The sequence below is a fragment of the Dunckerocampus dactyliophorus genome, chromosome 7 (assembly GCF_027744805.1).
Source record: "Dunckerocampus dactyliophorus isolate RoL2022-P2 chromosome 7, RoL_Ddac_1.1, whole genome shotgun sequence".
NCBI classification, from domain to species: domain Eukaryota; kingdom Metazoa; phylum Chordata; class Actinopteri; order Syngnathiformes; family Syngnathidae; genus Dunckerocampus; species Dunckerocampus dactyliophorus.
Window position 1 is genome coordinate 1,219,675 of NC_072825.1, and position 26,587 is coordinate 1,246,261.

Here is a 26,587-nt window from a genome sequence, read left to right on the forward strand (position 1 = left end):
TTCACTTCAAAAAGCCGAGCTCTTACAGCCGATTCGTTTGGGACCGACATCTCTGCATCTCTGCATCTCTGCATCTCTGCATCTCTGCATCTCTGCATCTCTGCGCGTTCTGAGTGGATATTTCATGTGTTTACTTACCAGAACATCCGTGTCGGGGACTAAGCTCCAAATGAAGTGAAAGCACTGAAATGATGCAACATTGAGAGTCATGATTAAAAATATACCTTTATTGTCAATCATCTGATGGACACATGACCTTCTAATACGGCCTGAAGTAAAGTACAGTACGAGCTTGATGGACAGTTCTGGGGACCAATGGACATGAAAAAAGACAACAGGCTTTCATTGGTTGTCTAGCTACACACTAGTAAGACATTCACATCATCACAGGAGTTAGTCATTGATCATCTGCACAGGTTGGGTGCCTCATAAAGCTTTCAAACATCAACCACAACAAAGCAGAGTGCGATTTCAGCGGTCAGTTTTGACTTATTTGACTGATTCGCAGCTCGTGTGGCAAACATCAACAATTTCCCGTGCATCTGGTAACGAAGATGATGACGCGCAGTGACGGGAGAGGAAATAGCACCATCTGCTGTGGAACATCTCACTCCCACACAAGGTCTGGACAACACTTGGTCCAGGTGGAGGACTCGGCTATGGGGGACATATGTGAGGGTGATGGACATGGAAACTGGGGGAGCGGATGCAAAGCTTATCTGGATTATCCCTCCCCTCCTCGTTCACATTATTCTGCACCTTATTATTTCTTCCACTTGGGCCTGCAGTGGGCGCTCCTTCCTCCGGAGCTGCAGCACTGCAGCATGTGGCATCATTAGTGCTGTAGCAGTGGTGTTATTGGCAGCACACATGGCAGTGTTTCCCATTCATGACTTTATATTTGTGTCGGCTGCCACAAATACCTTTGGACCACCACAGAGGCGGTACTTTTTTTTTTGGAAATTCAAATTTAAAATTCAAAATTCACATTTTGCTGCCAATTCACCTGACATGCTCTAATGATCCACTCGTACATCCAAAATAAAAAGCGTGAGGTTCATAGTTATCAGGCATAGTAGTAAGAGATACAACATGCAGCACTACCGGGATGTGCATCTTACAGTACAGTCAAGTCAACACAATTTGCTCCTTGATGCTTCCCCACCCCGTAGGAAATAACACAAAGTCACTTCATCCGTTCCAGTGTCAAGCTGTGACTATCGTAAAACTTCTATCATAACATGAAGTCATGTTTGTTTTACGAGTGTAAAAAGCAGCAAAGTAAAAGTAAAATCAAGTAAAAGCACTCACCCGATGAAGACGCCTGACCAGACACGGGTCAGGAATGTGTTTGCTAGCAGTGTCCAAGCCACTGATGGAATGAGGACGCGTTGTGTGTCCGTCTGTCACATTCGACTTCTTAGCTCAGGGGTGTTCAAAGCGCAGCCTAGAGGCCGTGTGGGGCGGGGGATGTTGTTCTTATTGGCCCACAGCACATTCTACACATTTTATTAAACAAGAAAACTCAAAAATGAGTCATTTTATGTCAATTCAGTCATTTTACAAGAAAAAAGGAAAACTATTAAGAGAAAAAAAATGTATATTTTACCAGAATAATGTGACATTATTTGGAAAAAAATGATATAATTTTAGTAGCATAACACTGAAATGTTAAAGAAAAAAAGTTGCAATATTATAAAAAGCAAACAAAACGACAAATAAAGTTGGAATTTTTGGAAAATGAGGTTGCGGAAAAAGACCTAATATTACGAGAGTCCAAATGTGATGGAAATAAATCCATAATTACAAGAAAGAAACTTTACAAAAACAATGTTTAAATAGCTGGAACATGTTGAAATAAGCAACAGCAGAAATGGGAAGAAACGCAGCTAAGCAGCGTTCCCTCACTCTAATGCCATTCACCTTTCGCAGATTCTTTTAGTGCCTCTTTTTGTATTACAGCGCATGAACGCCGTAATACAAAAAAGGCCGAGCTTGGCCCTTTAAGGAGAATTGCATTGTGGGAAGTTGAGTGTCTCTCTTCCCTCTCTCGTCTGTCTGCACCGCCCATTGTTTTCTTCTGTACACCATTGTCAATCAATCTCCTACGTGCCGCCCTGCCGTGTCTCCTGTGTCATCGCTAGCTTGCTTGATTGCTAGCTTGTGAATGAATCTTCGGTTTGTCTGCAGCAACATGTAAACAAAAACACTACAGTACAGCGGAACAACGCCACGACAAAAGACACGGTCACGGGAGTGACAAAATGTTCATTCCTGTCTGAGAAAAGTGCATAACGTGTATGCTGAGGGGTTTTACAGCCCTGAAACGTGTTAGCATACGTACATGTGTTGCTTTACAAAACATCTAAGTGGCTAAGTTGCAGTCTTTCATTTTTCCACTATGTGGCCCTCGCTGGAAAAACGCCCCCGGCGTAGCTTCTTGGTACACTTTTACGACAGTTGCACTGTTACTTAAAACATTGCCTGTACAGTTCATAAATGTCTTATGATGGCCGCAGCTTGACCCTGGAACAGATGATTTGGAATTCCATTGTTTCCCCTGAGAAGCAAACAAAGCGGGTGGTCATTTGCATGAGTTCCACAGGTTCCACATAAAAATGAGTTACCGTGTGTCCTTTTAAATACAAGATAGGATTAGAAACAAAAAGAAAAGTAAACACAATATGGTGGTAAATATATTTCCTCTGTTAGTTTGACTTTTTTTAATGTTTTTTTACTTTGTTAGTAAAGACTTTAAAAGGCAAAAAAAAGACGGTGGCACAGTGTGAGCTGGTCCGGTCCGCGGGTCACATTCAGTCAGACTTCCTGTTGACGGAGAGCAGCTGACAGAAGATCTGCATCGCCCAGTAGAGCAGCGAGAGGGAGGCAAAGGCCTGCACAGGAGCGACATGCACAGGAGCAGACACTCTCAACGCCTGCAAAAGGCTTCCTACGGATCATAAACTCATGCTATGGAACGTAATAAAAAGCATTTTGAATACAAACATGCAATGTATTTAGTAAAGTATTGGTTGTATTATTTCCCAACAATTATGTATAAATAAAATAAAATCCAATAGTGTAATTAAATACAAGTATGAGATCAACTATGGAAAATAACACATTTTAATCAGTACATTTTTATTTTTGGGGAGAAAACACCCCCACAATTTTTTATATATATTTTCTTTATTTAAGCTTTCTACTTTATTTATTAATTTAAGAAAAAAATGTCTGCACTGAAGAAGCAACCTTTTCAATGTTATTTGTGTTCATTTTTACATTCACATTTTTAATCAGTACATTTTTATTTTTGGGGAGAAAAAACAACAATTTTTTCAATATATATTTTATTTATTTTCTTTATTTAGGTTTTTTCTTTATTTATTAATTTAAGAAAAAAATGTCTGCCCTCAAGAAGCAACCTTTTCAACAACTGACATCATTTTGTGAGTTCATGTTGTTTGTGTTCATTTTTACATTCTCATTTGCTGTCACTAAATTGGATGAAACAAAAAAAATGTAAATTGTTGTTAGTTGGGAGAAAAATGTTCCAAAATAAATGTATGAAAGAACCAAATCATCAGTCAAATGATGGACAGCCATCAGTAAAAAACATCAGAGCTGAAATAAAGCCCTGCTCGTCCGGGTCAGTCTGCAAATGGGCTGACAGAACCTGTAGAACATCTCCACTTTATCCCGGAATTGACACCGCGACATGAACGTCCCCCCGGAGGACGCAGCCTGCTGACGTGCACGCCGCCGCTTCATTCATCACGGCAAACACAATCATCCTTTTCGAGCTCACGCAGAGGGCCAGATGGACGCCACATGCTCGGAAACACAACCAGAACCAGAACATCGCCGCCTCCAGGAGCCGAATCACAATCCAAATGAACTTCAAAGGCAAAAGAACAATGCTGACGTTGCACTGGAAGGTCAAATCACCTTGAGTATTTCTTGTTTGTGGTTGCTACACTGCTCTCTAGTGGCCAAACAAGGCGGTTATTAAGCATCGTCACAAAACAACAACCAGCGGATGTTCTGTCTGATGGTTGTAAACATCAAGCATTTATTTTGGGATGTTCATGCTACAGCATTACACTGTAGTCTATTACAGTTTCAATATTACAAGTGTGAAGTTTGGATTTTAATCTGAAAAAAAAGAAAAATGGACACAATTTGTGGACAAACTTTCTTTCTGTTGTTATTTTGTCTTGACGCAAATGTTGAATATGCTGACGTGAATACATCTTTCATCCCATCTGAGACTCAAAACACTTATTACGCTCCCGCTAATAAATAAACACAATCTGTTGATATCGGAATCGCAAATTGAGAGTTGGACAATATCGGTTATCGGCAAAAAAGCCAAATGGAACATCCCTAATATATACACAGTATATATACTGTAGGTAGATATATAGAGATATAGATATATTTATTAACAAATCATTGCTGTTTTGTGGTTAAATACAGCCTATTAGTCGTTAAAAAAAGTAAGCCAATAATAACTTTTTGGCCTAAATGAATAATTTTCAAGTATTAAAAACCAAATATAAAGCATTGCGATGATGATGCAGTATTGTACACTGGTCACTAGGTGTCAGTAACGCTACATGATGAGACTACAGCCACCGCAGGAAGTAAACAAGAAAAACAAGGACCTCTCCCAATGCTAATGTATGAGTCCATATTATGTCTTATTTTCTCTTATTATGTCTACTATATTGGGTAACAGGAGTGACTACAGGGGTGTTATTTCATGTTTAGAGAGCTCTAATCATGTTAAAAACCATATTTAGAAGGTTGTGAACAGGTTTTCATTGCTCTAACTACACAAATATTCAATGTATAAATATGGAAGCCTGCTTTTCAGAAATGTACTTATCACGTTCGGGTCTGGAACCAACGAACCGAGATGAAGAGGAATTACTGTACATATGCAAAATAAATGCATTTTATTTTCTAAAATGAATAAAACGCTGCTAATGCTGATGCTCCCATTGTCCATTTTAGACACATATTCCTCCTCGTTGTCCTCCATGAACCGAAGATGAATTGACAGCATTCCAGGCGCCATACAACCGCGTAACTGCCTTCATTCAGGATGCATGACGGCTAGCAGCTAGCCATCGTGCGCCAGGAAACAGTATTTATTTTAAAAATGTATTCAATATATTTAGAATTTATATTTATATATTTATATATATATATGTACATCATTTATTTATTTCTAATTGATTATTTCTTTAAAAATGCAGATGTTGCCAGATGTGAATTATATAAACATTAAAAACACTGGAAAAAAGAAAAAAGCTTTTCTTGCGCTACAAGTGAGCGTGAATGTCAGCGGAGTGATTTATTCCGAGTGTCCATGGGGGGCAGTGCCTGAGCCGGGCCGTGTCCGGCACAGCTGTGCTGAGACGGGGGAAAGGCACCGTTCGGGCCTGTGATATATGGCCTGCCCAAGGGGATGTTTCCAGCGCTCCTGCTGGAAAAGGACCGGAACTTTGCGCTCCGAGCTGGCGGAGGGTGATGGCGCTGCCTCGGGCGTCGTCATATTATAGAACACTTGCGAGACATAAAACATCACAAAAGTGCGCTGATGGTGTCTTTTCGGCTAGCACAACGTCAAGGGGACAAGGCGCTCCTCCTTCACCACACATCTCTTCTTTTGCAGGGAGAAGCCTGTTTGTCTGTTTGAGTGGCTAAATAATTATTACAAGTAGATTTTACAGGAAGTGTTTGAATTGATGTTTATAGACTGGATTATTGTTGAGTGTCTTAAAATAAGTACCTGGTGTTTAATCCATTCATCTAATAACTTAGTGAATGATTCCGAGTAGTTTCTAGAAATAGTTAGCGCAGTAGATGAACATCTGTTTGTCTTCTCCACACCAAGGTTGCCAGGCAGGTACGGCCCAGAGCGGAGCCAAGAATGTTTTGTTTATGTTAACAACTACACTAAGTGTTATCGGGACAGCGAGGGAGCCGGCTATCATCTGATGGCGTCCAGGAGAAAGTTATCCTTGGAGAGACTGACGCCAACCGTTTGAGCAAACAAGTATAAAAAGGACTACGGGACAGTCGGGCGGGGGCGCTCTTTCATCTTCCGCCAGGAGATGGGTACAGGTGAAATGAAACGGGGTTCAGGTACCTGTAGACCGCGCAAACTATCCTGTCTGACTTATTTTTCAATGATTATGTCTGATTTAGCTTTCACTTCTTATGTCTGAGTTATTCTTCAAATTTGGTGTGAGAGTCTTTCTTCCTTCTCATAACTGGAGATTAAAGAGCACGCAAGGGGAGGTGAAATTGGCTTAATTCATTTTCCAAAGTGGTCTTTTGACCTTTAGGAGTTTGTGGAGAGTTTAATTTCCAACATAGATAACAAGAGCCCGAATTGGGCAAAGACAGCCTTAAAACACGTACAGTATAATCACTGTAAAAACATGTTTTTTAAGTTGGCTACTTCACGGATTTCACTTATTTCGGGCTACTTTGGGAACCTATCCCCCGCGATAAACGAGGGAACACTGTACTATCTACAAAAATAAACACATGGTTTGCAAACTACCATGGTCTTATTTTGAAGCTTATTTTGCACTGGACAGGAAGTCCAGCTGTGCCAGTAACAGCAGTTATGTTGTGCTACGTGGTGATAATTTGCATTTTCCTTTGGGTGTCAAATACCATGTCACTCGCTGACGCCTTAAGGGTTGTGCTGGACATCGAGTTGACAGCTCGGGCTTTTAGCTCGATGGCTAGTGCTCTCGACTCATCCTGCGGCAGAGCCAAGCGTGTTACACAGGCACTTTCTAATAATAACACAGGCGGACCAGGACTTGACGAGTTGCTCGACAGACGGGTTGGCGACAGAAGCGGGATCGACTTTAGTGGGTTTCACTGTAAAAAAACAAAACAAAAAAAAGTTTTTTCAGCAATTTCAAGCCGATATTGCAAAGCCGGCAGCGTCACACGTGCACACAGCGCTACACAATTCCACCTGCACGGGAATGCACACACGCTACTACTTCCTGTCTTCTCTTAGGACAGACGCACTCTCAGGAAGGACACATTGGGCAGTTTAACGTCCCACCAGAGAGCCGCTTTAGTGCTCTGTAGTCCCCCCATGACAAATATGGCTGATATAATCCTCCATACACAGTTGCTGCATGAAATGCCTGCAAGGTGACATTTCAAGGTCAATGATGACTCGTCACTGGAAACAAGCTAACATGAAAGTCGTCAGCCTGGCAGCGCCTCAATGGTACCAAGTGTCTCCCAGGTTATGAGCCGCAGGGCTCTGGGTGGCCACAGACTGACGACGTGAAGCCGAGCAGCGTCGCAGTCGACGGAAATGAAAGGCAGCGCTGCGGGCACCAGTCCAGTGACGAGGGGATGAAAGTCAAATGTAAAAAAGAAAGGAGAAAAAGGCGCCTGCTTATGCTTCAAACTGAGGGAACAAATTGTGTGTAAAGGTTTCGAGTCCCTCCCCTGAGAAGAATTATTATTTAAAACATTTTTTTTTTTTTTACAACTTCTTAACTTCAAAAACGCCCCGATCGTCAATGAAATCCTTCAGACCCTGACTTTACGACGCTTCCCTAGAGAAGAATTATCATTTAAAACATTTTCTTTTACAAGCTGACGCAAGCTGACTTCAAAAGCAGGCACTTTAATCCTCGTCAGCTCGCTCACATTCATGGACAAGCTCGCTAATGTTAGCTAGCGTGCGAATCCTAACACGGACTCGTTTACCGCGCTTGCATCCCCGCACACTCGCCGTTCACCATTCACATTTGTAGATTTTTGGTCAAAAAAAGGAGTTGTTTTTATTTTTCTTTGTTTAAAAACAATTTTAAAAAAATGAAAATGGATTTGAATTTTTTACATTTTTTACAATGTATTATATATTCAATTTATATTTTATTAATATTATATTTATCATTTAATTTATAATATTCTAATAAAAAAAGAAAACAAAAATTGGGGAAAAAAATCAGCAAGCAAAACTATTTGTACCTATTTTTTTAAGGATTTGCAAACAAAACTATTGGATTTGAAATTTTTAAATTTCTGGTCAAATGTTTTTTTTTATTATACTCATTTTATATTTTATTTACATTATATTTATTATTTAATGTTTAATTTTAATTTTTTGGATAACAATTGCATTTGAAATCCTATAAATGGTTTGTTTGCAAACAAAAACAAATTTGCAAAAAAAAGCTATTTTTACTTGTTCTTTTAAGGATTTGCAAACAAAATAATGGATTTGAAATGTTAAAATTTCTGGTCATTTTTTAAAATGTATTATATTTATTTTATATTTTATTTCTTTTACATTTATTATTTAATTTAAATTGAATTGAAAACAATATTTGTATTTGAAATCTCAAAAATTGTTTGCAAATAAAAAAAAAAGCAAACAAAACTATTTTTACCTATTTCTTTAAGAATTTGCAAACAAAAGTAATGGAATTTAAAAAATTTTGGTCAATTTTTTTATTGTTTTTTTAAATACAAACTCTAAAAATAACTCAAATAAGTCATGAGCACTGATCATTTTTATGCTTTACATGCGTTTCATTGGCGTGTGAGGCATGTTGAAGACAGAAAGGGGGCGTTCTGGAGCTCAATCTAATCTAATAATTACAACTGCCACTTTTATTGCAAATGTTGATCCGAAATCGGAGGAGAACATCAAGCTAGCAGGAGGTTTTGGAGCGGGAGGAGCGAGCTGTGTGCTAAAAATGAACATTTTTATGGGCATATCAATTACTGGGGCCGCACGGTGGCCGAGTGGTTAGCATGTTGGCCACACGGTCAGGAGATCGGGTTCGAATCGCCGTTTGGGCATCTCTGTGTGGAGTTTCCATGTTCTTTGTTTTTTGGGGGGGTCCAGTTGCCTCCTAAGATGTACACAGTATACTTCAATATGTTGAACAGTTGTACTGGCGGCGAGGTTAAACCCTTCCTACTCAATCACTGCAAGGTAGCAAAAGACTAGAATGGTGTTTTCCTAATAGAAGTTAGAGAAAGTGTATTGTTTGGATCACGGGTGCCGTGGTCCAAGCAAGCCCTTGTTTGTATTTTCACAGAGCAAAGAGAAAATAATACGGATGTCCTCCGCGAGTCGGTCCAATGGGATCCCTCCGTGAAGACAAATGAGTCTCCGAGGGCGCTAAAGAGGTTAATGGTTCCCAGGGCTCCTTCCATCCACCCACTGATATTTGCAAGAGTTATGACACTCCCAGCGGTGCGCTCCTACTGCGGAATTTGCTGGAAAATACGAGGCTGAGAAAGGGGATGCAGTGGCGCAGCAAAGGGATTGTGGGTAAAAATAGGATCATACATCACACCAGTCTCGCTACAACTTCACGGCCGGGGGCGTTTATTTACCTAAAGCACAAAAAGGATGAAAGCTGTGAAAACCCATAACCTCAGTGATGATGTGGAGCGCATCAGAAAGTGTCACACCAGCAGCTGAGTAGAAACATTTTAAAGCGCGTGCAGAGCTAGATAATGACCACTACCCACAATGCTTCAAATGCAGCTGCTGCCATCTTGTTGTGGCGTTAATTTAAAAAACTAATAAAAATCACCAGGAGGTTGCCTACATGCCACAGCTGTTAATGCCAAAGTTTATAGACCAGCCAAAATTTAAATATATCCAATTGCAAAAAAAAACCCAAAACAACAAAAATTTAACCCCCCAAAAATTCAGCATTCTTTTTGGTGATATTTATTTTGAAAAGAATAAAAATTCAAATAAAAAACTGAAAAATAGAAATTGAATTAGGAAAATTCTTTGCAAACAAAAAAAAGATTTGCAAACAAAAATAATTGAATTTATGTACACTGTTACAGGCTGAGCCTGGCCCTTTAAGAAGAATTGCATTGTGGGAAGTTTAGTCTCTCTCTTCCCTCTCGCGTCTGTCTGGACCGCCCATTATCTCCTGCACTCTGATTGGCTGTAGACCACTATCAATCAGTCTCCTTCGTGCCGCCCTGCCGTGTCTCCGGTGTCATCGCTAGCTAGCTAGCTGCTTGCTAGCTAGCTTGCAGTCTTTGTACGTTTGCAAGCTTCTCCCCTACAAAACCCGCAATGTCTACGAAACGTTCTGCCAATGGAATGTAGAAGTCACACAGCTGTGGGGAGCCATTATGGAATAAATTAATACTTGTGTCAAAGAGAAAGTTATGCTTGAAATGTATCTTTTCACAAAAAGCTGTTTTTCTCCCCTTTTTTAGTCGGGAACTGATATTTTCCTGAAACTTACCTACTGTATGTTCTACTGCTGATTACTAAAGAGGGGAAAAGGGAGAAACAAACTTTCTTTTCTGATGAAAGACGGGAGTCTAACCTTTCTTTTGGTAGGTTCCAAGTTTATATAGAACACAATATTCTGTGTGCCTTGAAAGATCAGTCAAAAATGGTCTAAAATGGACGCTACTGAAGGGGTTGTCTTTTGGAAAATGCTGGGATTGAATGAGGTAACTTTGACAGCCCTCCAGTTGACATATATTTAAAGCCGGTGCTTTGTGTCATTAGTGATTAGCAGCAACAGTTTTATCAATTTTTGCTGAGTTTTTGTGTCAAATTTTATTTCTGCAATGTCACATGGGCCAATAATGAATGGCCCCCGGGCCGCACTTTGGACACCCCTGGTTTCCAGTATTGTGATCTATTTCTGCACTGCGAATGAGCGGAGTTTCGGCGGCAAAACGTGCCTTTGCTGGTCACAATAACGTGATGTTGAAATGTTTGCCAGTGGAATAACAAGCTTCCCATCTTCAACTTCAAATGGCCGGGAAGCTTTTGCATGCGAGCGCTTTCCAGCGCTCCTTCCAGTCTTCCTCCTATTGACCCTTTTTCCACAGTCTCATGCGCCAATGGCGGCCAACTTGGAAGACGCATCGGGGAAGCGTTTGGGCCTGAAGGACGGAAGTCTCCAACCAAGTGGACGGCATGAGACACGGTAATAAAGTCCCCTACAAACCGACCCACCAAAAACTGGCAGAAGGAAAAGTTTTCCAGGCGGGGATGCTGGGGATGAAAAAGTCGAGTGGACTCCACGACGTGTGATTGTTCGCCAGGAAGTGAGCGTGTCAGAGGAAGATGTTCATAAACCAAGTGGAGAGCGATGAAAGCCTTTATTGCAGTCAATGAGACGCTAAACGCCTTCGCTCTGGAAGACTTATTTATAGCCCAACGCCACGGATATTATTAGTGCTCGGAATCAGCTTTGGTGAGGACCAAAATCTTCCAAATTCCATCCCGGAGGAGCAGACACCCTGTCAATATTTAAGAGCAGACTTAAAACCTTCATTTCTGATAAAGCTCCTCGTTAGAGCTGATCGACTTGGGTCCTGATGGATCCCTTCGGCAACTAAGAACTCTCTCAAGGCGGGTTTTACACTCCACTGGAAGGCCGTTATTTATTTTGTTAGCTAATTAAAGCGCACGCAGGAAGCTCCAATTGGCAGAAAGCCCACCAAAAACCTCCAAAATCCTTCTCAAAGGTCCGATTTCAGTTAAGACTTCCACAACACGACCCGGCAAGCCTTTTTGACAACATAAACCAAGAGGTTAGCGTTTGACGGGCGCGGTCCCCTGCACGCTACCTGATAATATTTCACACCGCGTGTGCGCGACCACCCCGATGTTTACACCACGACCAGGATTTCTCCATTTTTCTCCCGGGGAGGAGGTTTCCTTTCTCTTTCCATTCCTGCAAGCGCTCACATGATGTCATCCTCAGGAGTTTCCACAGCTCCAAACAATGGCCACGCTATATAGCCTCTCGCTACCACACTTTCCCACCTTGACCTTCCGCACGTGAGGGCTTTCGGTGAGTGCCTGAGATAAGGACGACCTCTCAGCCTGGGTCGTCTTATCAGTCGGTCGACCGTGGCAGCGGCGGCAGGAAGCTATGGCTGAGACTTAAAATATTGATGTGACTTGGACATTTATCTTTCCACACACAAGCAGACGAGACAAGCAGCGCATTCATGGAAGATGGAGCAGTGGTGGCGCCTTTTCTTTCTTTCTTTTTTTTTTTTTGAGAAGATGCATTTTTATTCGCAGGGGCGGGTTTTTACTTCCCTTCTGTTTGTAGATGTATTTATTTAATACGCTGCATATCACTAAGAGGATCAAATACAGCCATTCCTCGATGTTCATGCTCCCTGGTTTCATAGGATGTGGTTATTGTATCACTTTTCGTACGCTGTCTCGGATATGGAATGGCCCAACAGTGTGAACGACCAATCCAGTGCCCAAACAACAAAGCATCCACACGTTGGTGCTAATAAGCACTCTTCGCCTCGCGCTGATGGGACGTTCAAGCGCACTGTGAATTTCTGAGTGTTAGGCAAAAAGTCCTACAGACAGGTCTGTGCTTTTGCTAATTGAGCATGGCTGCAAAATAAGCCACCATGGGGCCAAAGAAAGTGGCAAGTGCCAAAAACTTTGATGCAGAAGATGAGAAACTCGATTAAATTCACTTCGTGTTTTGCTTGGTGTTTTGAGCGAAGGCTGGTGAGTGTTTTGTTGCACAGTCGTCCCTCACTTATCGAGGTTAATTTGTTCCAGATCCAACCCCAATAAGTGAATTTCCACAAAGTAGGATTCCATATTAAAACATGGAATACTTTTGTAGTTAGAAAATAGAAAACCTGTTTAGGACTTTCTAAATATGGTTTTTACCATTATTAGAGCCCTCTAGACACGAAATAACACCCCTATAGTCACCTTTACCCTCCTATTATTCTTTGTTTACACCACATTGCTAATGCTTTCAGCATAGCATGCTACCGAGCTAAGTAGTTAGTCTGCAATTTTATTATTTTTAGAAGGACAAAGTAAGAAGCCAAAAAAGTACCACTTCCACACACAATGGGAGGAGAACTTTTTTTCCCCAATCTATCATGTCGGACATGCCACGGCTAACTTCATGACCCCATACAGTGTGATGGAATGTGATGTTTCATAATGTTTTATGTCATTCCTGTTGCCTAGTGACCGGCATGCTACGTATGACTTGCCTTTCATTACTTTTGGGCTAACAATGAGCCATAGTCAACCAGGAAACAGCCATCATTTATTAACTCATTTTTTTATTTCTACTGTATATGTTTTTCTCCTCCCCAGTTTTGTGGCGATTGTTTTTTTGTTTTGTTTTTTTAGCCTGCCAGTGCCTGAACTGGCACTTCGTTAGTCCCAAAGTACCACCGGGACGTAACTAGAGTTGCAACAATTAATGGACCAATCGATGATTAATCGATTATCCAATTAATCCACAACTATTTTGGTGTTTGATTCATTGTTTTTTTTATTTAAAAATGATTTCAGCATCTCAAATGTGAATAATGTTTAAGTTGCTTTCATTTATTTAGACCTATTATCTTTGTGTATTAGGCACAACCAGATATTGGAATTGATGGGCACGTTCATCTCTTTTCGGATATGATGCAGACCAAACCAGTAACTGTTTGTGTTTGCTTCATATTGATTTGCTCCATTTAGGGCCTAACCGATTACCCGATCAATCGAAACAACAAGCTTCAGATGAATCGACGAAGGACAAGGGTGTCCAAAGTGCAGCCCGGGAATCATTTGGGCCCTCCGGCTGTTTTTTATTGGCCCGCAGAGCATTCTAAAAATACATTTGAACAAGAAAACAAAAAAAAGCTGCAAAAATGGGAAAAAAGAACAAAGGTGATACTAATAATACGCTGTATCACCTTCCTCATAAGCTTTTTTTCTTGATGTCCAGTATAACTTCTTAGCATATTTACAAGTGGCCCTTGCATCCTTTCATTTTTCACTATGTGGCCCTCGCAGGAAAGGTTTGGACACACCTGGACTAAGAACATGATGGTTAGTTGCAGCCCTAGACGGAACATCTTCATTGACCACAGTGATGACGGGGATTAGATGATCAGGGCCACAAGCGATGGCGCTCGGTGCGGGAATGGCGACACGCTACACGACACGACAATGCTGGGAAGTGCCAGCTTAAGCTTTTATTCTTCTTTGTTACCAAGAGTCCATGTTGCTACAAAACAATCCCGTGAGCACATGCAGATGCTCATACGTCCGCGCGCCCACTGGAACGGACAGCTACACAACCTCACAACCACCCGCCCCTCCACGGTTCCACACAGACGGTTACCAGCCTCCCGTCTGGAGGCCTCGGTGTGATCCCCACAGACGTGGCTTTCTGGGCAGGCGAGTGGGCGTCGGGAAGCGAGAGGCAGCGGCGGTTTACAGGTCAAGCCTGCAAGCTTTACGGGGGAACTCTCCAGAGCCGCCATAAATACCAGTGAGAGCTTTAAGGGTGCCATACATCACACCGACAGCTTTCAAGGACCGCAAAAACGCAACACTGCTTCGTTGGCTTTGTGCAACCGTACGATCGCAGCCGCCTGAATACAATTAAATATGAATTCCCCCCCACACCCCGCCTACAACTTTTAATTGACTGGCCCGACTTCAAAACTGGCCTGTTCAGCTCACACGTCAGAGGCGCTCGTCGTTAAAAGTTGGGGGTGCTTTTTTCACGTAAAGGGCACCAACATGTCAGGAACCATTTCAAGTCCAACGCGCGCCACCTGCGAGCGGGACGTCTAATGAGTGGCTTAACAGTGACAGCTGAGCAGCGTGTGCGGCATAAATCAAGTTCTAAACTTCTGGCTCCCTCTCCGCATGCTTTTAGGGGCAAAGAAGTTAGAATTCATCTCATTTTTAATGCAGAGCGGGAACCAAATGGACTTGAATTGTCTTTGCAACACCTGAGCGGCACAGATGTGGAGTCAGAGGACAATAAAAGCGGCGACTCAGCGCTCACGTGCAAATCTCATCAGCCAGCTCTAGTTAGCGGCAGACGGCACTAATTGCTTCCAGAAGCGTCGCCCCGGTTCGCCCATGCTGGGATGGCGAGCGGTGGGCTGGGCGAAGGGGAGGGAGAGAGAGGGAGGTGGTGCTAAATAATGAGGGGTCAGGCCGCCATCTACAGTCGAGCTTGCCTGAGCCAGAAAGGCTCGCCAATTTTATGGTCAATTGGCCGACGCATCTGGACTCATAGATCATAAGGCCGCGGGCTGGACTTAGCGCCCCCGCTTGCACACAAAACAGACCACACAGCGCACACAGGCGAAGAAGAATGTCACGAGAATCACAAAGACAACCCCGAACTCACTTCACGTACAATACTTTGTTTTCATTTTCACTTTTTGAAGTCTTTTAATGAACACCACAGCTCAAAATCGTACCTCAAACTGAGCCATGTCCACGCAAATACGCATGTTTTATCAATGCATACGGTGGAAACTTGCTTTTTGTCATTCATTTGTTCCAAAAGGTTGACTAAAATGAAAAACTTAGGAAAACCGAGGCAATTGTTCCCACAGGAAGTAAAGTCAATCCAATCCAACAAATCCAAAGGCTTCTGGCAGAGGAGGCCCCACCCACAAGACTGAAGTTAAAACGCAACCAAAACTTTAAGAAACTCAAACAAAGTTTTAAGAAAAGCAAACAAAACTTCAGGAAACGCACACAAATTTTAGGAAGCGGAATCAAAGCTTCAGGAAAGGCAGTCAAAGCTTCTGGAAACACAAACAAAACTTCAGGAAAAGCAAATAAAGATTCAGAAAACGCAAACAAAGCTTTAGAAACACAAACAAAGTTTCAGGAAATGCAAACAGAACTTTAAGAAAAGCAAACAAAGCTTCAGGAAACACAATCCAAGCTTCAGGAAAGACAGCCAAAGCCTCAGGAACCGCAAACAAAACTTCAGGAAAATCCAATAAAGACTCAGGAAACACAGACAAAGCTTTAAGAAAAGCAAACAAAACTTCAGGAAACGCACACAGAATTTCAGGAAACGCAATCAAAGCTTCAGGAAAGGCAGTCATAGCTTCAGGAACAACAAACAAAACTTCAGGAACCGCAAACAAAACTTGAGGAAACACAAACAAAACTTAAAGAAATTCAGCAAATGCAAACAAAGCTTCAGGAAACACAAACATGATTTGTAGACAAAAGTAGCATATTTTTAAATGTTGCCAAAAATAGTTTTGTTTGCAATTTTCAAAAAAATCGATATATTTGTAAAGCATATTTTAAATATATATTTACATTTTAGTATGATATTATTATGATGAATTGTATTACTATTTATTTGACACCCGTGTTCTATGTGTATCTGCTGATGAACTGTCCTACCATTAGTGAGAACTAGTGTCATTACGCATGATGCACATTTACAATATACTGTAAGAATATACACGGCTTTTTTATATTAATATATAACATATATATCATTCATATAATAATATATCATATTTGAACTGTTGATAAATACAACACCAATATTTTTAATGACCAGCTAATTCACTGAAGATGAAATGCAAAACTGTAAAATGCAGGTGTGGTCTTACCTGCGTGGGCATCGCCAGGGAAGAATAGGGGAGCTTCAAGTGATTGTAGCGCAACATCGTCACCATGGCAGCACAGCGCAGCATCTCCAACATGGACGCCGACGGCCTGAACACCAAAACATGACAACGACGGCAACGATCAGAGAAGAGCGCATGAGCATACGACCAAAGTGACTTTTTCCATGATTTCCTAGGGGAGAATTGTGGTGAAATCCAAACCAATTGGAGGTTTGTTCGCCTCAACGGGGGTAATTACATCAACGCTAACTCAACAAAATATCCACATCTTAGCTTAGCGTCATAAAGCAAATTGAAATAGTCAACGACAACACAACCGAATACAAAATGCAGTTTTTAAATGAAACTTTTTATTATGAAGGGAGAAAAAAGATCCAAAGCTACATGTCCCTGTGTGAATAAGTGTTTGCCCCCTAAAGCTAATAACTGGTTGCCCCCCCCCCCCCCCCCCCCCCCCCCCCCTTAGCAGCAACAACTGCAATCAAGCGTTTGTGATAACTTGCAATGAGTCTCTTCCAGCGCTGGGGAGGAATTTTGCAGAATTGTTGTCATTCAGTCACATTGGAGGCTTTTCCAGCATGAAGCGCCTTTAGCCCCGGTCACGCCGCCCAAACTTTGCTGTAGCGTCCCTGGAGCGGTGAAAAAAATCATCACCGCTCATAACCGCGCACAAAATGGGAAAAAAAAGAAAACGGGTGTTGTCCTAGAGGTGCACCGCTGAAGCTGCTGTTACTTTAGTGTTGGTTTAACGGTAGCGAACGTTGGTTTAGCGGTGACACGAGTGTTGATAGAGCAGCGTTCTGCGCATGCGGGCTGGTGGCATCCTCATTGTTCTGTGGGTGGTGTCGAATAAACAAGCCTACTAGTCATTTATGACTTTAATCGCCAGGTCTGCTCGCATGCGTCATACAGTACAGCTCCACACTCACACAACTGTTGGTCCCATTCACAGTCCCACAGTGCCCTCTACTGGTCAACATGTAGCAGTATAAATATAATGTGTCTGCAAACGCTACACTCATGAAGTGCTGGAAGGCTTATTCCACAGCTCCACCATCAGCTTGTCATATCCATGGTAGAGCAAATTCGATATAACTGAGGTCTGCACTCAACGGTTATTCCAAATAGGCTCCTGGTCCATTTATCCCCATATTTATAGCCAAATTCTGGTCCCCCTCCGACACCTCCATGCCAACGCCAAACCAAAGTTCATCACCACAATGGATCGCTGCTTCATCGCTGTTTCAACGCCTGACACCGTTCCAGCAATCCTGTATTACAGCCGCTCCAACTAAGTTTGTGCAACGTTTAATCACCGCCCGGGCAAAGCTGGCGAAGCAGCAGTGGTCCAGCGTTCAAGATTTCTGCGTTGGCGTAGCGGACCCAAGTGTCCACAAACTTGCGTCTCGCGTCAAACTTTGATTGGGCGTTGTTGGAGCGGTGATGAACTTTGCCGTAGCGGAAAATTCCCCGCTCCTCACCACTGGCAATATTTTGTGCAGCTCAAAACTTTCGGAGCGGTAGGAGGGACCAACAGCGGTGGCCGAGCGTTTACGGCGTTGTCTTAACGGGGGCCAACGTCTGTTAAACGGTGGTGCGCGGTTGCGAGTGGTGATGAATTTTTTTCACCGTTCCAGGGACGCTAAGGTCATGTCAATAGGATTCAGGTCAGGACTTGGACTAGGCCACTCCAAAGTCTTCAGCCATCCAGAGGTGGACTTGCTGGTGTGTTTTGGATCATTGTCCTGCTGCAGAACCCAAGTTGCTTTCAGCTGGAGGTCACCAACAGATGGCCGGACATTCTCCTTCAGGATTTTTTGGTAAACAGCAGAATTCATGGTTCCGTTTATCACAGCAAGTCTTCCAGATCCTGAAGCAGCAAAACAGCCCCAGACCATCACACTACCACCACCATATTTTACAGTCGCTGTGATGTTCTTTTTCTGAAATGTGGTGTTACTTTTACACCAGATGTAATGGGACACACACTTTCCAAAAAGTTCAACTTTTGTCTCGTCAGACCACAGAGTATTTTCCCAGAGGTCTTTTGTTTTTGTTTTTTTTTCTTGATGTTTTTTAGCCAAAACTGAGAGGGGCCTTAATGTTGTTTTTGTTCAGCAGTGGTTTTGGTCTTGGAACTCTGCCATGCAGGCCACTTTTGCCCAGTGTCTTTCTTATGGTGGAGTCATGAACACTGACCTTAACTGAGGCAAGTGAGGCCTGCACTTCTTTGGATGTTGTTGTGGGGTCTTTTGTGACCTCTTGGATGAGTCGTTGCTGCGCTTTTGGGGTGATTTTGACCAGCCACTCCTGGGAAGGTTTCCCACTGTTCCATGTTTTGTCCGTTTGTGGATAATGGCTCTCACTGTGGTTGACTGGAGTCCCAAAGCTTTAGAAATGGCTTTATAACCTTTTCCAGACTGATAGATCTCAATTCATCTCAGTGTTATTTTTTAACACAGGGACATGTAGGTTTGTTTTGTTTTTTTTCCGGAACTGCATTTTGTGTTGAGTCGTGTTGTCATTGACTAATACTTAAATTTGTTTGCTGATCTGAAACATTTAAGGGTGACAGACATGCAAAAAAAAAAGAAATCAGGAAGGGGGCAAACACTTTTTCACACCACAGTAAATATTTGATGTATTGATTTCTTGATGCTATGATGTCAATTCACAAATTTCCAGACACATTGGGTGTAGTTATACAAAGTACCGGTATCAGATCAGTATCGCCGATACCAGTCTGAATTGTACTCCGTACCATATGGGAGAGGAACTTCAGTGGCTTGGCACATCATTACAGCACTGTTCATAGTGCCTTCATTTCACTTCAGAATATGTCGCAGGCTAATATGAAAAACAATCTGCTGGTCCAAAATGCACTTTGGACACCCCTGACACCCCATGCCCTGGATGAAGGAATGCTTGAAAAGCAAAAACGCGTTCCTTACCTCTGGTCCATGATGAAACCAATGGAGGTGAGCGTCAGCAGGATATAGCCGATCACCCCCAGGATGCTGAACTGTGTTAGTATCTAGGATGAAAATGAGGGATGCAATTTCAGAGAAAAAGACATTAGAATGTAAACCTTAATCAGCATCATGGCCGCTTGGGGAGAGCGGTGCTCCAAGTGTGAGTCTGTCCTACTGTTTATTTGCCAGAGCCAAGCCAAACACGCCTGACCTTCAGCATACTGTCAGTTGCTGGCAAATCCCGGGATCCGACGGCAAATGAAGTTCACTTTTATTCAATTTTTTGTTGTACACAGACAGGCCTCAAATGGATCTTGATGGTTCTACACGAGGGACTTGACCGCTTTACAGTGAGGTTTGAATCCCCGCAGCCCTCAAACCTGCCAACACCGCTGTCGGGATCCCAGGCGATTCAGACCGACCTTTTCGGAGCCCCCTGATGCTCAGACGGATGCAAATGTGGCGAGGACAGAACGTGATGTGCCGCTTACGTTTGGCTTCTCTCCCGAGACCGCCTCACGAGCTGCTGAATGCCACAAACGCAAAATAATAAAGCAGGGGCGTCCAAGCTTTTTCAGTGAGGGCCACATCGTGAAAAATGAAAGGATGCAACTTTGCTACTTGGATATTTAGTAAAGATATGCTAAGCGGTTGTATATACACTAAGTCCTACTAAGCCCTACTAACGAACATCCGACGTGCGAACACTCGGAGATACGAACTTATTCTGACTTATTCTGACTTATTTTGACTTTATTCCTATAATATTACAACTTTTTCCCCAACAAAATTTTCCAAAAATTACAACTTTATTTTGTATTGTATTGTATTGTATTTTGTATTGTTTGGTTCTCATAATATTATGACTTTTTTCTAAAGCATTTTTTCTTTCATATTTCAACTCTATGCTAATAAAATGATATTATTTTTCCTCTTAAAAGTACGAGTTTATTCTCGCAAAATTGTGACTTTTTTTCCTCATTAGAAGACTTTTTTCCCGTAATATTTTGACTTACTCTCGCAAAATTGTCATAGCAGTGGTAGGCTAGCCCGTGCCTGCTGATGAGACTGCCAAGGGGGAGCCCATAGAGGGGAAGCGGGTGGGACCCAGCACTGAGCCCTGAGGGACACCACAGGTGACATTGTGGAGATGTGGAACCGGTATCTGATGCCATCAGACAATGCTGTATCTGTGCCATGGCCAGTGCGGAAACTATTTTTTTGTAAAAGGTGCAACATTATGAGAAAGAACAACAACAAAATATAAGTTCAAATTTTGGGGAAAATCAGGTTGTGGAAACTGTTATAATATTATGAAAATAAAGTCAAAATATTGTGGGAATAAAGTCAGAATATTCTGAAAATGATGCAGGGTATTTTAAAGGAAGTTGAAATATTTGGAAAATTGAAAGAAAAACAACAGCAAAAGTGATACTAATAATAGGATTTTTCAGTTTTTTTCTTCTACATCCTTTCATTTTTCACTATGCAGGCCTCGCTGGAAAATACTGAACACCCCTGGTCTAATGATTGTAATACTTTGCGGATATCTGTATTCCATGTACGCCGGCATGGATTTCAAAGCATTTTGATCACAGCCCACAGGGGGCGCCAAAAATGTCATTTACAGTCATGATGTCATCAAGGACCCCTTACGCAACATTGCGTTGCGCCATGTGATCAACTGTCACACTAGCTGGCGCACATGCGTACAGTACATAAATAAAAACAGCGACATGATTTATAGTAGGGTGAGGGCGCTCACTTTGTTATTTTCCCTTCGAGTCCTGATTGCTGCATCCTGAAGGCTATTTTGGTTGGGAAATGGTCGAGTCGACAATTAAGGCGTTTGTGTTCACTGCTGGACCACCAGCTGGTGTTTCATTTGCAGCCCTCTCAGCCCTGGAGGTGTGTGTGTGTGTGTGTGTGTGTGTGTGTGTGTGTGTTTGACCACAACTTAGGGAGCACCACGGAGGAGCACAAAAAGACGGGACATTTTATTTGGGAGTTTGAAGGAGTTTGGGCGTGACGGCACTTCTTGGCTAACCAAAACTATGCCTGAGGGGGAAAAAGCCTTCCAAAGATAACTGCAGAGGAGACCCGATTCTTTATTTTTTCTGATGGAGGAGGAAGGGGGTCTTTTGGCTTGTCAAGTGGAAAATAATAGACAAAGGTTCCTCCAAAGGGGAACGCTGATCAGTCATCCTGTCATGATGCGAGACGGAGATTTTCTTTTTTTTTTTTTTTGTAACACGTGGCTAAGTAAAGGACTTGGCTCCAGCACGGAGCAGCCACAACAAACTGTGTCGTTAGTTAAATCACGCTGGCAGAGAGACAGCCTTCAATTAAGAGTGCTGGGCCATCACGTTAGGCTCCTGGCCCAGTCTTGTCATTGGAGACAAGATCTTCAGGTTTACTTGCAGGCCATGTGGTCAATCACAGTCACAGGTATTTAAAAATACCACATGGAAACTGCATTTTAGGTGACAAAAATGTTACTGCTTTCCTTTTTTTTAAAAAACAAGTGTGGAGATTATTTAGAAGTCCAAAAGGGTCAAAACACAATTAGTCTTTTGTATGGCATCCCAGCCTCTGCTCTTTGTTTTTGCATTCATTTTGTTGTTGAATTTGACTGTAAATATCTTATTTTATACAGTATATTTACAGTGCAAACTTGTTTAGTGTCGGCCCGGTTACCGTGTTTTTCAGTTAACGTCAAAATTTTGCCTCAGTTTCCATACATTTTTCCCCCATCTTATCGTGTAATTAATACAATGCGTCAGTCCAACTATGTTCTTCATGTATTTTTATCATAAAACATCCTTAGCTTCTAACAGAGAAGCCAGCTTGCTAACAAAATTGCAACCGGAACCTGAAGTCAGCTATGTAGTCCATGATGTCCTCACTGTCAAGAATCTTAACACAAAAACACAATAAATAAAACAATTCTAAATGCATATAATTGTCAAATGAAAGGGATGAATGAACACAAGGTTTGTTTTACCTTCATTGTATTCTTGATGGACACCATCCTCTCTTTTTGTCCTCAGTTGTTTCTTGAATTCAATTCAGTTCAATAGTGCTTCTCACCTCCTTTGCCGGCACTTAAAACTTTCTTTGGTTCCATTTTGGGTTATTGAGGTGAGAAACACTATTGAATTCACAAAATAACTCATAGCAAAACAGGAAGTTGGTGTCCGCGTGGTGTCTCGCTGCCACATCGTGTCTTTGGGAACACTCACATGACGAATGACGTCTTCAATGACAGCAAAAGTAACCTTTAATGTTCATTTATCCCTTTCGTTCATCATTTATATGTATTTATATGCATTTGGATTTGTTTTTGCATGTAAAACTACAATTATAAAACTATAAAAACATTTTTCGTGTTAACGTTTTTGACTTCCTGAAACAGATTAATTAGATTTACATAAATCCTTATCGGAAAAATGTATTCAGTTATTGTCTGTTTTGGTTAGAGCTGAACCTTCTGGAACAAATTAATGATGCTAACCAAGATAGTCCATGAGGACCAGGCAGCTCTTTATTTGACCAGAGCCAATGAGCTTGTTAACCCATTGGAAATCGCAGGAGGTCATTACACAATATAACAGTCTGGCTCACTGTGTCATCTTACAAAGAACACTAAACTCATCACGCAGCAACTTAACACTCAAAAGGTATACCTACAAACATGTACCAATACAAGTTTAACGTAAAAAAAATGTTTAAAGTTTTCCTATAATGCATTTCGTCTGAGCAAAGCATTTAATTGGAGGACAAGCAGCATAGAAAATGGATGGATGGTGCTGCAATGCTGCCTCTGTTCACCAGTGGGCACCAGAGGAGCCCAGAGGGAGGCTGATGTCATTGCTGCACCCCAATGAATGCGTTGCTCAGATGCAATGTATCATGCGAAAACTTTTTTCCCCATTTTAAACTCTTATAGGTACATGTTTGTATATTTCTCAGGTATAACCTTGAATTGTTAAGTTGCTGTGTGATGAGTTTAGTTTTCTTTGTAAGATGATACTGTGAGTCCCACTGTTATATTGTTATACTGTTCTATGTATATAATGACCTCCTGTGATTTCCAGTGGGTTGACAAGCTTGTTAAGGGTGCACTGATAGCTCGTGATTGGCTCCTGCCAAAGAAAGAGCTACCGTTTCCTCACTGACTCGCAAGCCGCACAGGACTTAAACAATTCTTAGTAGTTCTGAAGCAAAGGAGATGTCACAAGGTTAGAATTTAGCCGCACTGCTGTATAAGCCGCAGGGTTCAAAGTTTAAGAAAAATGTAGCGGCTTATACACCAGAATTTACGGGAATTGTATTTATTTTTACTTTATTGAAATTTTATTCTATTTTCATGTGTTTTTTTTTTATTTCCATTCCTGAGAAAGCCAATCAGTGCAACAGCAGTTATTTTAAAAAGAAAAATGTATTATCAACTCTACCACTGTACTGTGGAACAGAGACATCACAATGAGCAATAAAGGATGCTGTCATTCCATCTTTAGGTTTCCGAATGGCTAAAAAACCAAAACAAACATCTTATGACTGCGCTTCCATGTCCAAGAGATTTGGCTAAAACACCTTCACTGCGGTCCAAGAACTGTACAGTTAGTTTGGACTTACTGAAAAAGGCTTAAGAAGCAAAAGATGCTTTTAGTCTTGCTGTCATCTGTCCTAAAGTGACGTCTACGTACCGCTTGGTTTTCAAACAGATGGTGGTAAGTATGCAGCACCAGCAGGAAATGTGTCACCACATAAACTTGTAAGGGCAGCGAGCAGCTGGGATCATGAGGCACTTCCTCTCCAGTCACCTGCCAATGGAAAATTTAAAAAAACATCCTTCAATTCCCAAAGAACTTTCCATTTCTCTTTATGTGCACTATTTTTCTGCACTGAGTCACTGCCTCACTTTCACAGTTTTCTGGATTTAAATCATTATCAGCGGCAGTCCTTCCTACAGTCGACACAACGTACACAGTGTTTCCCATACATTCATTTATTTAGAAAGTCGGTACTTTTGGAGCCCCAAATCAACACTTGACACATTTCCATGTTAAGTCTTGTGGGATTTGTGTGGAAATCCAGTGTGAAATCAAACGCAAGTCAGTTTGAAGTTTGAGTTCGATTTCCATGTCGCTCGCCCGCACGGCACATTCTCGAAATAAAAACTTTCCATCTTCTGAAAAGCGCACGTGTGAAGCGATCCCTTATCTCAGCCGTTTGAAAAATATTCTGGGCGTCACAGAGATGACATGTCAACATGCCTCGCTTTTTTTTGGAGCTTTATGTTTGAAAACTAGGGGTGAGAGTATACCTGAATGAACAGAATAAGATTTTCATTGCGTGGTAGAACTGCTGTTTTACTGTGCACATGACAATAAAACTCTCTTGAATCTTGAATCTTGAATATTCTGACTTTTAAAAATAACTCAAAATTCCTTTAACACAGTGTTCCCTTGTTTATCGGGGGCGATGGGTTCCCAAAATAACATATGGCTTCCTCAGCCTTTTGGGTGCAAAACGTTTTGTCAACATTTTCGTTTTGTCCGGGAGAAAACTTGCAACCATGCAACCATACAGTGTTCAGAGTCACACGCGGCTAGCTTCTTCTGTTTCTTCTTTGTTTACAGCATTGGCGGCTAGCAAGCAGCTCACACGGCCAGCTGGTTTGCTAGGCATGACCACAACACGAGACGGCAGGAAGGAGATTGATTGGCGATGGTCTACAGTCAATCAGGACGCAGAAGACAATGGGCACAGCAGACAGAAGAGGGAGAATAGAGAGAGACAGCGCCGCCTTGTGCTAAAGCACAGAACTACAACACTCAGTGTCCCACAATGAAATTCTTCTTAAAGGGCCAGGCTCGGCCTATAACAGCGTTCATATGCTGTAAAAAAAAAAAGCACTAAAATTGCACACACAAAAAAAAAAAACGGTGAAAGGTGAGCCCCGATGTCGCGAGGGAACACTGTATTTCAGCTTTTTGCTATTAAAATGACGTTATTTTTCCTCATGATATTCCAACGACATTCTCATAAAATGAAGACATTTTCTTGCTGGAACTTTTTTCCTCCTAATATTTTTATTTGATATTTTATTCCTTATATTTATGGCCGACGTGCCGCACTTTGGACACCCCTGGCGTAGACATTCGGTGCCACAGTGCTAAAGTTGCAAACATCTTTGAAATGTGAATCAGTGTGTGGACAAAAACCTCAGCAAACTTTGTCATCAAAGAATTATGCTCAGTTTGGCTTTGACTCACTTCTTTTTACACTTGTGTGTTTTTTCCTTCCCAAATCTAAACAAATCACAAATTGAGGGAGACAAATGGAGTTGACCTTTGAGTTTCTGCTGAGATGAAAATGAGCTCATGTGGACGTTTTTACTGGAAGACGTGAGTCCATGTGTAAGAATTTGCTGAGTCATCTGTCCCGTTTCTGTCCATACGATGAAAAACAATCAGGAAATTGTCTTTAGGGATTGAAATAACCTGACCAATCGCAGATGCTGGTTCATTCGGGGGTTTTCTCCAAGCAGCAGCTGCAGGTACATCAGGCCAGCGTCCTCCATCCTCTTTTAGAGATACCTTTCATGATGTTTAGTTTCCAGCAGGGCTCGCCCCACTTTTGGAACCGCCCCGCTGACTCTAAGGGGCCAATTTCATTGTAAAAAAAAAAAAAAAAAAAAAAAAGGGGGCAAAGAAACGTTTTTTTAAAGTGTCACGCATGAGGGAACTAAATATGTGCCACCATCAACGTTATTTCAAAGCTAACCGCCGAGTCGTTCCACTGGAGCCTTTCCACACACGCACGTGCACTTTTCCACTCGGCTGCATGCGGTTTTAATCCCAGAGACGTCCTTTTAAAGACGGTGAAAATGAACTTATTGCGCTCCAGCTACAAAAGGCTCTGCAGCTTTTATTTGATGTGGTAATCCCTTGTAAAAAGAAATAAAATAAAAAGAATTCAATCCCTGGCGTGGCAGGTCATGACACCATGCCAGTGGGTGACACAAAATTGGGAAAAATGTATTTTTATATTACATTACATTACATTATATAAGATACAGTATTATACAGAGTGGTGCGATGCTACACGACACTATACTACGTTCTATCATATTTCTA

The 26,587-nt window shown here is 41.8% G+C and overlaps 1 protein-coding gene across 2 annotated transcripts in view; it reads right to left on the reverse strand.

The window, feature by feature from the left end:
- Nucleotides 1–219: 219 nt before the first annotated feature.
- The window catches only part of agmo (alkylglycerol monooxygenase), a 62,892-nt gene continuing 36,524 nt past the window's right edge, over nt 220–26,587 (reverse strand). Inside the window, exons 10-13 of one of the 2 annotated variants that reach the window (XM_054783025.1) lie at nt 24,152–24,268; nt 19,422–19,504; nt 16,453–16,558; nt 220–2,894 (exon numbers count right to left, since the gene is read on the reverse strand). In XM_054783025.1, coding sequence (XP_054639000.1) covers nt 2,814–2,894; nt 16,453–16,558; nt 19,422–19,504; nt 24,152–24,268 — 387 coding nt within the window. In that variant the 3' untranslated portion in view covers nt 220–2,813. Of the gene's footprint in view, nt 2,951–16,452; nt 16,559–19,421; nt 19,505–24,151; nt 24,269–26,587 lie in introns of both variants that reach the window. The other variant, XM_054783026.1, reaches the window with a different exon arrangement.